At 46.2% G+C, this 16,045-nt stretch overlaps 2 protein-coding genes across 2 annotated transcripts; both read left to right on the top strand.

Moving 5' to 3' along the window:
* Positions 1 to 3,078: 3,078 nt before the first annotated feature.
* fbp1a (fructose-1,6-bisphosphatase 1a) lies at positions 3,079 to 7,122 on the top strand. The gene is made up of 7 exons (XM_018759017.2): positions 3,079 to 3,337; positions 4,735 to 4,897; positions 5,100 to 5,192; positions 5,367 to 5,507; positions 6,068 to 6,205; positions 6,286 to 6,405; positions 6,627 to 7,122. Exons 1-7 carry the CDS (start codon positions 3,168 to 3,170, stop codon positions 6,813 to 6,815), a joined length of 1,014 nt encoding a protein of 337 aa, XP_018614533.1. The 5' UTR covers positions 3,079 to 3,167; the 3' UTR covers positions 6,816 to 7,122.
* An 806-nt stretch (positions 7,123 to 7,928) lies between these two features.
* On the top strand, positions 7,929 to 15,801 carry fbp2 (fructose-1,6-bisphosphatase 2). Its single transcript, XM_018758944.2, has 7 exons — positions 7,929 to 8,227; positions 8,869 to 9,031; positions 10,969 to 11,061; positions 12,477 to 12,617; positions 12,827 to 12,964; positions 14,515 to 14,634; positions 15,345 to 15,801. Exons 1-7 carry the CDS (start codon positions 8,055 to 8,057, stop codon positions 15,531 to 15,533), a joined length of 1,017 nt encoding a protein of 338 aa, XP_018614460.1. The 5' UTR covers positions 7,929 to 8,054; the 3' UTR covers positions 15,534 to 15,801.
* The last annotated feature ends 244 nt before the right edge of the window (positions 15,802 to 16,045 follow it).

The following is a 16,045-nucleotide window of genomic DNA, read 5'->3' as shown; positions in this document are numbered from 1 at the left end:
TGACACACCCATTGACTGAAGCACCTTGTCCCAAGCAAGGTCACAGCCAATGAGAGTCTAACCCAGCAACACAGAGCACAGGGCTGGAGGGAGAAGGAACACACCCCAGATGGGATGCCAGTCCATCACAAGGCATCCCAAGCAGGACTTGAACCCCAGACCCACCCCAGAGCAGGACCTGGCCAAACCCACTGCTCCACTTGACCAGCTGACAAATTTACTTAAATACCATTTGTAAATGTGCACTGTTGATGTACTATATTGTTGTGTCAAAATTTGGTTTTGTACCAGCAGATGGCAACTGTGTCTTTTAAAAGTCTTTTTAAAGTATAATCATGGAAAACTTTCCATCTCATGTAATTCATTGTTGTTTCTTTTTTCAAATATTAACATTTTTACAAAACTTGTACTCATAATAGTACACGTACACACACACACACACACACACACACATTTTCAGAACCGCTTGTCCCTTACGGGGTCACGGGGAACCGGAGCCTACCCGGTAACACAGGGCGTAAGGCCGGAGGGGGAAGGGAACGCACCCAGGACGGGACGCCAGTCCGCCGCAAGGCACCCCAAGCGGGACTTGAACCCCAGACCCACTGGAGAGCAGGACTGCGGTCCAACCCACTGCGCCACCGCACCCCCTTCTCATAATAGTATGTTTTCCTTTATATAATGGATCCTTAATGATAACAGAACAGCCAGTAGTGTAGTGGTTAGCACTCCTGCTTTTGGACCCAAAAGGTTGTAGTAGCCTTGTGCAAAGTACTTACCCTAAATTGCTCCAGTAAAATCACCCAGCTGTATAAAGAAGTAAAATAATTGTAACTGTAACACTATAAGTGGTTTTGGAGAAAAGTGTCAGCTAAATGAATAAATGTAAATGATGTGTGTGAAAAGCACTAAACACAGTAAAACTGTCTGATTTACAGCAGTGCTGTTTATCATACTCCAAACAGACCCCCTGGGGTTCACAATGATCTCAGATACTGTACAGTACACATGAGTACAATAACTCTGGAGGTGTGATGTTTTCCTTCATATGATGCAGTCATGAATCCTAGGTCCAATAACCCTAAAGTTACCTTTTCTTAGCTGTAAATCTTATCTCTCTGCAGATGTGTGCATGGGGAGAAGGGGGGTGCGGTGGCACAGTGGCACAGTGGGTTGGGCCGGGGTCCCGCTCTCCAGTGGGTCTGGGGTTCGAGTCCCGCTTGGGGTGCCTTGCGACAGACTGGTGTCCCGTCCTGGGTGTGTCCCCTCTCCCTCCGGCCTTACGCCCTGAGTTGCTGGGTTAGGCTCTGGTTCCCTGCAACCCCATATGGGACAAGCGGTTCAGAAAATGTGGGTGGGGGGTTCAAGTCTTGCTTGGGGTGCCTTGTGACAGACTGGTGTCCCATCCTGGGTGCATTCCCTTCAGCCTTTTGCCCTGTGTTGCCGGGTTAGGCTCCGGTTCCCTGCGACCCATATGGGACAAGTGGTTTCAGATGGTGTGAAAGGGTGTGTGTGTGTGTGTGTGTGTGTTACACCTATTTAACTGCATTGTGCATTTCATTGTGGCTGTTGCAAATGAATTATGTTGTACTTTTTACAGCCCTGCACCTCTGCCAGGATCCTGTGTCCCCTGTACACATTGGTGTTTCAAAGGTGTTTTCACACACTCACTTTTATTTGCCTTGTAATTACCCAGGCTTGCTCCCTCATTGTTACGTAAGCAACTTTGTAACTATGTAAACATTTATACAGCACGGTATTCTTACTGTACCAGTTCAGCGTAAGCATCTGCATGAAGAGTACTACAGCACGAGTGGGATTTGAACTAGAATCCTCTGGAGTACAAGGCTACAACCCTAGAACACTACACCACCTGCTGTCCAAAATATGCAGAGAAATGTATTCATTTTCAGTCACTGATATTTTACTGTACTTATTATTCACACATTGCTGCTTCTCAACTGACCCACAGTAGGACACATTGTAAAGTCGCTTAGTTTGTAGTATTTATCAGTGCTGAAATATACAGTAGTTTGCATTATCATTTTGAAAACAGCTCTACTGCCTTACGCAAGTGTGTAAAACTCTGTAAAAACGTGGTAATGCAAGGGCCCCAGGATGTGAGTTGTGTGTTGGGCAGAGGTCGGAACCCGACTCAAGGTGTGCAGGTTCTCCGAGCATCCACGTGGGGTCCAGAGCTGTGCTACAGAAAGCAACGAATGGTACACTGCTCCTGTACTCTGTTTTACCATGGAAACCATGCCGTGCTCTGTTTCTGTGAGCTGAGTTTGACAGGAGGGCTGTGACCGTCGCCAAAGCCCGGGTGATCAGGTCACTGCAGAGGAGCAAGTGTGAATGGAACCAGAGGCTCCGGTTTTCAAGCAAGTGGTTTTGTAGCTCTAACCTGCTCCTAGTGTGTGTGTGTGTGGGACAGAGTGCGTGAGACTGTGCGTGTGTGGGGCTACACTGCAAACGCACAGTGGAATAAGCTGAAATGCAGGACGAAAATGCTGGGTTCAGAACTCAGGTCTATGAACAACTGTTTGTCCTCGTCAGGGTCCTGGCAGTGCGGAGCCTATGGCGGAGGCTCTCTCTCTCGACGAAAACAGGCGCAGTTTCATGTGGTGTAAAAGTTCATGCACCGTAACTTATGATCCCCAGATGAACCTTTACACACACAGTCGCTACTCCTCTATTGTATGTCAGTGTTTGTGTACCTTATACTGAAAAAATGTAGGAAGTGCAGTTTTATGCACCGGCTACTCGTCGTGTGAACGTCGGTGCGTAAAAAGTGGAGAGAAACAAACTAAGTTTTACGTCGTAAGAATCACAGTTTCTGCAACTATATCCCTCTTTCTCTTTAAGTTAATGTGAAGCACAACTGGTTTGCTCTGATGTACGTCGCTTGGAAGAAAAGTGTCTGCTAAATGAATACATGTAAATGTAATGTTTGCTCGGAGCAAAGGCTTTTTTTCTTTCTTTGTTTCGCTGTACACAGAATATGTGTGTGTCCTCTCCAGTGCACTGCTCCGATTGGCTCCGCTCCGCACACACACCCCTCTCGAGGCAGTTCCGCGTTTCAGTTCGGAACGTGTTTGAGTGTGCGTTTCTGTGTGCTGTGTCGTGCGCGCGAGAGCACTGAGCTCCGTATCTCCGCCAGCAGCAGCATGTCGGACCGCGCGGCCTTCGACACCAACGTGGTGACGCTCACGCGCTTCGTGCTCGAGGAGGGCAGGAAGGCCAAGGGCACCGGGGAGCTCACGACCCTCCTGAACGCCGTGTGCACGGCCGTCAAGGCCATTTCCTCTGCCGTGAGGAAGGCCGGCATCGCCAACCTGTAAGTGGACGCGCACGGGCGGGCGCGCGCTGCTCCGGGGCAGAGACGCTGCCTCGGCTGGAGCGTTGGTGGGCGAGCGAGGGGGAGAGAGAGAGAGAGAGAGCGAGCGAGAGAGAGAGAGGGATGCGGGGGTGCTCCTCCTGTCCTTGTCTGGGCTCGGACCCCCGTTCCGCACCCCCGCCAACCAGAGTGGCTGCACGCTCTGTGTAGAGTTATTTACCACGTTATGTGTCAGGGTAGGGGGGGCGCGGTGGCGCAGTGGGTTGGAGCGGGTCCTACTCTCCAGTGGGTCTGGGGTTCGAGTCCCGCTTGGGGTGCCTTGCGACGGACTGGCGTCCCGTCCTGGGTGTGTCCCCTCCCCCTCCGGCCCTACGCCCTGTGTTGCCGGGTAGGCTCCGGTTCCCCGCGACCCCGTATGGCACAAGCGGTTCTGAAAATGTGTGTGTGTGTCTCAGGGTGACTACAGTACTGCAATCCCAGAGCTTCTAGAGCAGGAGTGGGATTCGAACCAACAAACCCACTGGGGTACGAGTCAGCGTCATGGCATCGATTATCATAATGTTGCGCGATCCAAGTGGAAACATTTTGAAACGTTTTCTTTTATGAATATTTTGAAATGAGTCGAAAAGCATGTTGCGTAGTATTATTTGTGACAGAAATTAACCCGTTGTGTGCGCGCCCAGGTAGAGCATGCAAACGTGCATATGCTCTCTAAAGGTACAGAAAAGCATGACACACATACTGACTTTTTCAGAGGTAAGTACATTAAAGACCCCTTCACTGGACGCACACACACACACACATTGTCTCCGTCTCTCAACCCTTAACATTTGAGCTCTTTTCACCACAAACTCCTCCTCAGATGTTTTTGTGGGAAAGATGAGGAGGAGCTCAGACCACAGATGCATTTGCACAGTCATCCTTACTGTTGACACTGGCTGTGTGTGTGTGTGTGTGTGTGTGTGTGTGTGTGTGTGTGTGTTACTGCTATCTTCTCATTAATCATCACATTCAGCTGCTGTGTGATTTGGTGTAAATGTGCAAACAGTTGTTGGTGAAGCCTATAAACATACGCTTTGTGTCCAGAGATGATCGCAGTGTAAATGGATGTATTAATAGAACCTGTTTTTAGCGTCATATCCAATCGGAGCAAAAAGGAGCACATGAAGCGCCATCACTGTGTGCACTTGTGGGTTACAGCACAAGTAAGAGAGAGGTTTCCATTGCGCTGTTCTGTACTCTACTGTATGTCGGAGGGCCACACAGCTCTAGGGCTTGAATTGCGCACCTTTTTTCCTTTTCCATGTCACTTCTCAATAAATCACTAGTTTCCTTGTGCACAGTGCAATTGTTCAGAAAGAGACAAGATAAGCCAGGCCGCCTCCTCCTTCTCTCAGGTATGGCATTGCTGGGAGCACCAACGTGACTGGAGACCAGGTGAAGAAGCTGGACGTCCTGTCCAACGACCTGGTGGTCAATATGATCAAGTCGTCTTTCACGTCCTGTGTGTTGGTGTCGGAAGAGAACGAGAAAGCGATCATCGTGGAGCCTGAGAAGAGAGTGAGTGTGGAGGAAAAACAGAACTAGATGACCTCTTAGATGACCGCTTCTTTGTGAGAGGCTGACAGGGGGAGGGGATTGATGCCATCCCTAAAAACAGTGAAGAAAAGAGGTTTTTCTGTGAATTCTGGAACTTTTCCTTAAAGCGTAACCATTTTCATCTCATTCACATTTCACTTTTTTCATGCTTTCTGTTTTCTAGGGAAAATATGTTGTCTGCTTTGACCCGCTGGATGGTTCATCAAACATCGACTGCCTGGCATCAATTGGGACCATTTTTGGCATCTATCGAAAAGTATGACTTGGAGCTGGGATTCAGTTCAATTCAATTGAGTTCAGTGTAATTTATTCAGAGCTCTTCTCACACAGTGACACAGAGCGCGGAACAAAGGCGTAAGGCAAAGATCACTTCTAAGATGAGTTCTTAACCACTAACCCATGTGATGTTATGTGCACATCTCTCTTTCAGACAAGCAGCGAGGAGCCAAGTGAGAAGGATGCCTTGCAGCCAGGGAGAAACATGGTGGCAGCTGGGTACGCCCTGTACGGTAGTGCCACCATGCTGGTCCTCTCCACAGGCCAGGGGGTCAACTGCTTTATGCTGGACCCTGTGAGTGAAGGTTTGAAATCAAAAGATTTGCTGAAGGATGTCAAAGTTAAACCTTAAACTGCAGGTGGAATTTCTGCATGACCAACAGCTACATTTTCATAGTTACTTGCATTGTGACTTACGTGAAATGTGCCCTAATTCGTCGGTAATTTAGAATTTAAATGGAAAAAGAAGAGTGAACATTGCTTATGTGTTAATACATACAGCATCCTTGTGTTTCCTGTGGTTGGCTTACAAATTTTCAAAGGTACATCAGACAGCTTATTTTAGTATACTTCTTCCACTGATTTCTTTTCTAAAATTTGTTAGTTGTGGAACAAATGCAAGATCAATCTGCGTTCCTACCATGTCGTAAAATGCAGCCAAAAAGGAGTGTAGAACCACTCACTTCCACAGTGTTTACAGCACCTATCTAGCTCTTCAGCGTGCTGGTGAATGATAAGATGACAAACTTTTCACGTTTGTGGGGATTATTAGGCCATTGAATGGGAGTTTGTGCAGAAAAGTACAGTATACCATGTAGTCTTACAAACCATTACATATTTCATTTTTCTTTTCAGGCTATTGGGGAGTTCATTTTGGTGGACAGGGATGTGAAAATAAAGAAGAAGGGGAAGATCTACAGTATCAACGAAGGCTATGCCCAGTATTTTGACCCTGCTGTGAATGAATACTTGGAAAATAAGAAATTCCCCGAGGTAAGGGGAGCTATTTTAATTTTCAACAGAATGTGAATGGCTACTCTTGAAACGGCTTTGACGGTTCTCTTGATGTTTAGGATGGCAGCGCTCCCTATGGAGGACGTTACGTGGGTTCTATGGTCGCTGATGTACACAGGACACTGGTGTATGGAGGCATCTTTCTCTACCCTGCCAATATTAAAAGTCCCCAAGGAAAGGTATGACCACATAGTGGTTTTAAGTGCAGAAATGAGCAGGAAACCAGAAGATGACTGATCATATAAAAATTATCCTAATGAAGGAAGACAAGTGAATAAGATGGTACGCTTGTCAACTGAAGGCCTTGCAATTTTAGGTTTGCAGAAGGCACTCAGTAATCATTCGGTTGTGTAACAGAGAACACAATCTCACACACATTACAAATATTCGTTCCCTTCAGCTGAGGCTCCTGTACGAGTGCAACCCCATGGCCTTCATCATGGAGCAGGCTGGGGGCATGGCCACCACGGGCACTGGGAATGTGCTGGACATCCAGCCTAAGTCCATCCATCAGAAAGTCCCTGTGGTGCTGGGCTCTCCGGATGATGTGCAGGAGTACATCTCACTTGTCAAGAAGCACACGAAGTGAACGTTTCCTCTTGTGTATTAACCAAAGAATGACACAGAAAGGTTTACCGTTAGCAGGAAATCATGAGGTGTGGCCTTATTTCCATTTTTTTCAGTGCATTACAGAAGAGAATTGATTGTAAATCACTTTGGATCATTACCAGATTTCTGTGATTTTCTTAAATAGAAGGACTGTCAATAAGATAGTCAGAAGGACCAGTTAGAACCAAATGACCAAACATTACCTTTGTTTACATGATATTTGCAGTTTCAGTATGTCTGTAATAAGGAGATGATTGTTGCCAATAAAAAAAAATTTCCAACTTGAAGTTTTTGCTGTGATCACACAACTTTAAGAACATGTCCAAAATGTTTTAATTATTCTAGTCCAGTGTTAAAACAACTGAAACAGACCAAGGTTACATTTACCTGACACTTTTCTCCAAAGCAACGTACAATTATTTACCCATTTATACAGCTGGGTAATTTTTTTTGTACTGGACCAATTTAGGGAAAATTACAGCTTGAGATGGGATTCAAGCCTGTGACCTTTGGGTCTAAAAGCATTAGCTCTAACAACTACACTACCAGCTTCTCCCAGCTAATGTGATGCCATACCCTCTACGTCTAAATGTATCTATATCAATTGAATGTGGCAAATATATTGTTTCCTAAGTTATCCCCATCTCAGGATCTAAAGTGGTTTTCAGCAGGGCTTTTGATATAGAGTAAAGTTCAAGATTCTAAATCGAGAAGTGGCAACCTTTAAGTGAAAGGTCAGATGCAGTGCAAGTTTGACCACTGAAACCTGAGAACGATCTTGGAGTGACAATCCTAACAGGAAGCGTCCATACTGCACAGAAGAGCAGCTTACTGATGATGGGGTGTTTAACGGCAAGAGGCAAAACAAAAAAAAAAAAAATCCATTGAAACCTAAACAAGCTACTACATAATAACAAAAACAATGCAAAACATATTTAAAGGCCTGCTTCAGCATATTTCCTGAGGATGCTAAGCATGTGTTAATCGATCCAACGAAAGCATTCGGTAGCCCCGCAGCTGATTTGCATGACAAGACACGAGACCCTGCTGACACCTGAAACCCCCCAACATTCAAATATAACTCCTGGCCCTCAGCCCCTATTTCGTTCTGAAGCCAGGCAGCCAAGCCCTCGCCGAGCTCAAAGCCTGTTGTCGACGACGACGACGACACTACTGCCACCACAGCCAGCCGCGCTGCCGAAGGAACCACTTCCCCAAGATGACAGATCAATCACCTTTCGATGTGGACGTATGGACCCTGACGCGCTTCGTCATGGAGACGGGACGTCAGGCTAAAGGAGCCACAGGCGAGCTCACCCAGCTGATAAACTCCATCCTGACAGCCATCAAGGCCATTTCATCAGCAGTCAGGAAGGCTGGCCTCGCTCACCTGTAAGTCCTGCTGCTTTGCATATGGCTCTGCTCAGGGGGCGTGGCTTCAGGCCTGCAGCTGAACAATGGAGAGGCTTCCTGTGTTTCACGTGGCAGTAAATTCGCACAAACGGAATGAAAGCACTGTCTTATGAGACAAATGCAACCCGTTAAAAATATTATGAACTGCATTCCGGCACATCCGCAACACGACCTTCGCGTCATTCATTTTTTCCATAAATATTAGAAATGCAAGTAGTTACAGAGTCTCATGTCATCTGTCACGTGTGAGAAAAACCAACTGACAAAAATACCAAAGATTTTGTGTTGATTTTATCATTTACTGTCACTGACCAAAATTTGTTGGTGAAAATAAGCCTGTTTAGTAAACTTGAGTACCTAAGGCTAAGTTAATAACTTTGACCAAAAATTACGTAATGGGGGGTAACGTTGCGTTGGCTTTTACGTATCAAAACTTCACAAAAACGCGTAGGCGCAGATAAATCAATCAATCATGTTGCAAAATATAGAAGAAAAAAGATTAGAGCACATGCGCGAGGCTGGAAGAACGTATTGAGAGGAAAAGCCAGCTGGCCTGAAACATATTAATTCTTGACGAACTTTCCAGCCCTTCTTGTCTCGCGCTTCTCTCCCCGCTGCAGGCAGGGGCTGGCTGGCACGGTAAACGTCACCGGAGATGACGTCAAGAAGCTGGACGTCCTGTCCAATGACCTGGTTGTAAACATGCTGCGCGCGTCCTACAGCACGTGTGTGCTGGTCTCGGAGGAAAACAAGGACGCCATCATCATACCAGCGGAGAAGAGGGTACGCAATACGCCTTACGGGCGCTAGGGGGAGCATCGATCCATTCTGAAATGGAGGGTTTTTGTTTTAAAAAAAGTTACAGCACATAATGGCAGACTATGGTGTGAAGTAATTAAAGACTATGTGTACGTGATTATAATACACTGCTCAAAAAAATTAAAGGAACACTTTGAAAACACATCAGGTCTCAATGGGGAAAAAAATCATGCTGGATATCTATACTGATATGGATTGGGTAATGTGTTAGGAACGAAAGGATGCCACATCGTTTGATGGAAATGAAAATTATCAACCTGCAGATGGCTGAATTCAAGGACACCCCGGTAATCAAAGTGAAAAAATGATGTGGCAGGCTAGTCCATTTTGCTCAAATTTTATTGCAGCAACTCAAAATGGTACTCAGTAGTTTGTATGGCCCCCACGTGCTTGTAGCATTCCCCGACGTTGTCAAGCATGCATCCTAATGAGATGACGGATGGTGTCCTGGGGTATTCCCTCCCAGATCTGGACCAGGGCATCACTGAGCTCCTGGACAGTCTGAGGTGCGACCCGGCGGCGTCGGATGGACCGAAACATAATGTCCCAGAGGTGTTCTATTGGATTTAGGTCAGGCGAGCGTGGGGGCCATTCAATGGTATCAATTCCTTCATCCTCCAGGAACCGCCTGCATACTCTCACCACATGAGGCCGGGCATTGTCGTGCACCAGGAGGAACTCAGGACCCGCTGCACCAGCGTAGGGTCTGACAATGGGCCCAAGGATTTCATCCCGATGCCTAATGGCAGTCAGGGTGCCATTGTCTAGCCTGTAGAGGTCTGTGCGCCCCTCCATGGATATGCCTCTGCAGACCATCACTGACCCACCACCAAACCGGTCATGCTGAACGATGTTACAGGCAGCATAACGTTCTCCACGGCTTCTCCAGACCCTTTCACGTCCGTCACATGTGCTCAGGGTGAACCTGCTCTCACCTGTGAAAAGCACAGGGCGCCAGTGGCGGACCTGCCAATTCTGGTGTTCTATGGCAAACGCCAATCGAGCTCCACAGTGCCGGGCAGTGAGCACGGGGTCCACTAGAGGATGTCGGGCCCTCAGGCCACCCTCATGAAGTCTGTTTCTGATTGTCTGGTCAGAGACATTTACACCAGTGGCCTGCTGGAGGTCATTTTGTAGGGCTCTGGCAGTGCTCATCCTGTTCCTCCTTGCACAAAGGAGCAGATACCGGTTCTGCTGATGGGTTAAGGACCTTCTACGGCCCTGTCCAGCTTTCCTAGAGTAACTGCCTGTCTCCTGGAATCTCCTCCATGCTCTTGAGACTGTGCTGGGAGACACAGCAAACCTTCTGGCAATGGCACATATTGATGTGCCATCCTGGAGGAGTTGAACTGCCTGTGCAACCTCTGTAGGGTCCAGGTATCACCTCATGCTACCAGTAATGACACTGACCCTAGCCAAATGCAAAACTAGTGAAAAACAGTCAGAAAAGGTGAGGAGGGAAAAAATGTCAGTGGCCTCCACCTGTAAAACCATTCCTGTTTTGGGGGTCATCTCATTGTTGCCCCTCTAGTGCACCTGTTGTTAATTTCATTAACACCAAAGCAGCTGAAACTGGTTAACAACCCCCTCTGCTACTTAACTGACCAGATCAATATCCCAGGAGTTTAATTGAATTGATGCTATACTCTGATTAAAAAGTGTTCCTTTAATTTTTTTGAGGAGTGTATATAATAATGCTTTCTAATAGCGCAAGGCTGTATACAACAAGACTCAGTAAAGTACAACCACGTCCCTCTGGGCCACCATGGCATGGCTACTGTGTAACTGTAGCATTTAAAATGTATGTTTAATTGAATACTACTAGGTGGCATAAAAACTGGAAGATATAAAGACTCGAAAGCACCGCTGTCATCTACTCTTACATGTTTTGTCAAACAAAGGGTAAATACGTGGTGTGTTTCGACCCCCTGGACGGCTCCTCCAACATCGACTGCTTGGCTCCCATTGGCACCATCTTCGCCATCTACCGCAAGGTGAGTGTTGCCGCACGCGCGAGCCGGGCACGCGGGGACGGGTGGGGCTCCGTGCACGTGACCAGGCGCGGCGACGCTACACAACGCAACGCCACATGACGCAATGCGAGGCAACACTCGCGCGCTGGGCCCCGAGTTCGTTTTGCATGCTTCGTGAGCTCAGTGTGCATTTGACACAGAAAAACAGAAAAAGTGTGGCTTTCAAAGTCAAAGGCTGTGTGTTCTGCACAGTTTACCTGCCTGGGGTGATGACTGAGCTCCGTGAGAAAAGTGAAGAAAAGTAGCGCTGCTCGTCAGCTGTTCTCCAAAGCCCCACTCGCTCAACAGTCAACTACACTTGTTAAGCATTTCTTGATTTGCGCTTCACAAATTGTACTACTGTATATTAGTGATGAACAATACATTCTTCGCTTCCCACTGGGAAAAGTAACCAGAATACCGTAGTATGATATACCTGTAAGCTTCGGGCCTTAGGGCCCCTATAATACCGTACCTACATGGACCGGTGAGCAGCAGGCCATTGCTGAATTTTTATGGTTAAAAGTCGGTCTTGAAATGTAGACGTGACATAAAGCGGCATAATATGACTTATTCCAGACACCTAATGCTGTCCATCCATCCATCTTCTGTCCCGCTTGTCCTAAAAGGATCGCGGTGCCTTGGCGTGGCGGAAGGGCTTGCCTGATCTAGGGATCTCCAGAGCTATGTCGCTGGGAGCATTATGCTCCTGGTAGGGTCTCCCAAGGCAAACAGGTCTGGAGTGAAGATCCAGACTAACACGATCCAAAAACCTCCATGAAGAAAGTAAACAAGAGAACGTTTATTCTGCCTGGAATAGGGTCACCGGGACCTACCCCTGGAGCCAGGCCTGGGGGTAGTGTTCCTAGGTGAGCGCCCGGTGGCCGGGCAGCCCACGTAGCCCGGCCGGGCTCAGCCCGAAGAGGCATCGTGGGGGGGCATGTGGGCCCACCACCTGCAAGGTCCAGCATGGGGGTCGGGTGCTATGTATACCTGGCGGCGGGAGGGGGCGAGGTGGCGCATGGCATCACGGCTCCTCGCAACGAAACCCAATACCATGAGCTGTGAAAAGACCATTGAACCTTTGTATTTTCCTTTCATATCCCTCCATGAATTCTTAGTAAGCTTTATTTTGCACACCTTTTTTACAGCTTGCAGTGTCAGATGCTCAATTCCATAACTCTTAACCCATTTATAAAAGTTATTTTTTACCAGTTTATCAGTTCAGGGTTAATGCCTGTATTAAGGGCACTGCTGCAACTGTGGGATTCAGACCAGAGACCTTACCACTGTAAGGAAAGAGCCCTGAAAATGTGCTACTTGCTGCTCTTCTGCTGAAAGCACTGAATATTCTGAATATGCTGAAAAGTCAGCCCTGGCTTTGTGGCTAAAAACAGGCATTGGAAGGTGAGCCCAGCGAGAAGGACGCTCTGCAGCCTGGTAACCAGATCGTGTGCGCCGGCTACGCCCTCTACGGCAGCGCCACGCTGGTGGCGCTCAGCACTGGTGCTGGCGTCAACTTTTTCATGTTGGATCCGGTAAGCAGCCGTACAAAGCTCTCAATCCAAATGAGATTGGGGGCTATTTTGCTGCCTATGAAATGGCCCCATATACCGTAAGTGGTAGCAACTTCAACAAAGCAAGCAGCTAATTTACAGTATAGTGCTGCCACAGACAGTTGAAAGCCCTGTAGCCTATGGTTTTAAAGAGATGTAAAGTATTGAAAGACGATCCCCTTCCTTTTCAGGCTGTAGGCGAGTTCATTCTAACTGAGAGAAATGTGAAGATCAAGAAGAAGGGGAAGATCTTTAGCATCAATGAAGGTTATGCCAAGTATTTTGATCCAGCAGTGAATGAATACATAAAGCACAAGAAATATCCCGAGGTATGACTTCTTTCCACAGACCAACATCCAGAAATGGTTTTCTGCGGTTTCGCTTCAATAGAGGAGTTTCACTATCAAAACTACAAGCCTGCTTGAAGATAATTTTAGTTAAAAGTAAGCCGTTTTTATTTTGCTGACATGTTTCCAGTTTCACTTCTGTTCGGAAGGTTAAATTAGGGAACATGCAATGACTGAATTTACATTTAGTCATTCAGCAGACGCTTTTCTCCAAAGTGACATGCATCTCCGAGAACAACACAAAAAGTGCGTGACATAAACAGAAGGAGCGATTTGGATGCAGACTCATGATTCTTGAGTACACTCAACTTGTCACATGCCACGTACTGACTGACTCTTGCAAAAAAGGTGACAAAATTAATACTGTTGACCACTGCTGTCTTTGCAAAATCATAAAGGGAGATCATGACTGTCATTTTCACATGATGCATCACTGCAAGACAAACAACACATCCTGGCTACGAGCTGGTTCAGCAAATCCAGACATCAACATCTGAGGAGTCACATGGTAACTTTCTTCATGAAACCATTGTGACCTGTGCTAGAACATTGCGAACCGTTGAACTGCGTTTCATATATACACACAACCGAAGTCCAGCACAATTGTCTTTTCCTACATATCTCAGTCCACACATACTGACACAGATAAGGAAAAATGTAATCGGCTCCGTCGGTTTAATCTAGCAGTATGGCAACCTTTCCTGGCTGTGATAGGTGCCAAGGTGTGAACATGCCATTTTAGAATGGAATTAAAAGTATAATTCATGACTCCACCTATTTAAAAACTGAGTTGTGTTGGTTACATAGCCCCTGCTTCACACTATCACGTATGTTACAATGGACACCACAGGTCTGTCTGAATTCCATCCTGGGAACAAATGCGACTGCAGATGCACAATCTTGTAATATTGGGAGATGATGGCAAGAATGGGGACACAAACATGGTTTCAGTAATGCAGAATTTAGAAATAAAGCAACAAGAAGACAGTATGGAGGATAAATGGAACTTTGCTCTTTCATTGGAAGCTAATAACCCCAGGTAATTATATCACTTGGTCTTAACCTTTGTAAAACCCACACATAGATTGTGTGGTGGGAATTTAGCTGATTTACACAGTTTAGGTGAAAATGTAAAGTTAGTGTGAGACCAAGGTATTGCAGTGACTTTTTTCCAGCTAGTCTGATCCTTGGAACCAGTGTCCTACACGACGCGGTCTAATCCAGAAGAGTTAAATCCCCAGTCAGTTGACACCAGCCACGGAAGCCTACTGGTTTTGATAGTCTGATCCTTACCAAATAATCCATACTTACACAATGACTGCGATGAAATGTTCCATCACAACAAAAATAACAATGCCGTATAATGTGCCGAATGGTTTCTACACGCTTGTGAATGTTTAGGTACAATATTTGAAATACAAAAAAGAAATGCAAAATAATATAATCTTTCAGGTTTTACCATGGAAAAGATTGTTTAAACAAGTTGTACTAAATTACGGAAGTGTGTGAAACCAACCTCTGCTGCCTTGCAGGATGGTAGCGCACCTTATGGTGCCAGATATGTAGGATCCATGGTGTCTGACATTCACCGCACCATTGCATACGGAGGGATCTTCATGTATCCTGCCAACGAGAAGAGCCCGAAAGGAAAGGTTTGTGATTTTTTTTTTAAAGTTAATTTTTTTTTTTTTTAACATTCAAACATTGCCTGTGGTGTTTTGCAAAGTGAAAAGGGAGATAAGAATGGGCTAAGAACACATTTCGAATGATGCAATTTGAAACTATCGGTAGGTACAGTAAAAACAATGTTAATAGGAACTGCCAGGGAGCGGTCCAGTAAAAGTACACATTTCTCATTCTTTCTCTGGACTTGTGTCAACCAAATTACTGTTTTAAAGGGTCAATGTACTGCCTTCCTATGCTCGATTCAGAGTTTCAGAGCTGTCTTGGACTTTAATCATCACTGGCTTTTACTCTTGGGTATTACCTAATTTCTGGTGACCTCCTTTTATTTAGTGCTACGCTGTTATTACCCTTTCATTTAGACGGTACAAACAGAGCCCTTGAAACATTGAGTAAACTAATGTCAAGGCTTACAACACACGGGCAACCAATTACGTTTCATTCTTCAAAATTCAAAAAAGTTGAAATATTGGTCTTAGTCTGATGGCAGCACAGAACACGGTGAAGCTTCGCTAGCTGGAATTTGAGTAATAGGTGAAGTTGCTTTGTCATCACGTTACGGAGTTTCTGCAGACTCATTCATGTTGGTCCATCACCTTGACAGTATCACTGAGATGGAAAGTGAAGACATATAATCCCTGGTGTCTTACCCTTCCTCTCATCGTTTCTCTTCCTGCAGCTAAGGCTCCTGTACGAGTGCAATCCCATAGCATTTCTCATTGAGCAGGCAGGGGGCCTGGCCACCACGGGCACGCAGAGGGTTCTGGACGTGCAGCCCGAGGCCCTGCACCAGCGCGTTCCCTTCATCGTTGGCTCATCAGATGACGTGGAGGAGTACCTGTCCTTTATTAAGAAGTATCAGAAGTAACACCTTTACAGACCATACCCATATCCCATGACCGTGCAGCTACATATATCATGGGTGGCTTGTATGTTCTGTGCACAGTGCAGAAATACATGTGTCAAATTAGTCACCGACTCAGTAAGCTTTAATGACAGCAAGAAGTTTCCATAACATGAAAAAAATGAGCAGGAAGAGCAACGAATCATGAGTAGAAACTATTGTTTTGTGATTTTTAGATTTGCCCTTTTCTATGAAAAGCCCAGAAAATAAAGTGTTAAAATTTCACCTCCCATGGTTTGTATTGGAAATAACTTTTGAAGTTGTTTCTGTGCTTAAACAGTGTTTGTCTTACAGCTAAGTGGTCATCTCTGCCTTGTTTCTATGAAACATGTGGTCTGCAGCCTGTTCACGTGTCTTTGCCCAAAGGAACAAATCTTTTGTCTCAGCTAGGTTAGCCCTTGTGAACACAACAAGCTGCGTCAGCACAGAGCTGCTGGCAGCCGACACGGGGCTGACGGTAAACGATGTCACGTAAA

Source organism: Scleropages formosus, chromosome 17, assembly GCF_900964775.1.
Source record: "Scleropages formosus chromosome 17, fSclFor1.1, whole genome shotgun sequence".
NCBI classification, from domain to species: Eukaryota; Metazoa; Chordata; class Actinopteri; order Osteoglossiformes; family Osteoglossidae; genus Scleropages; species Scleropages formosus.
Note: the sequence above shows the minus strand (reverse complement) of the source record. Positions and strands in the feature narration are given on the sequence as shown.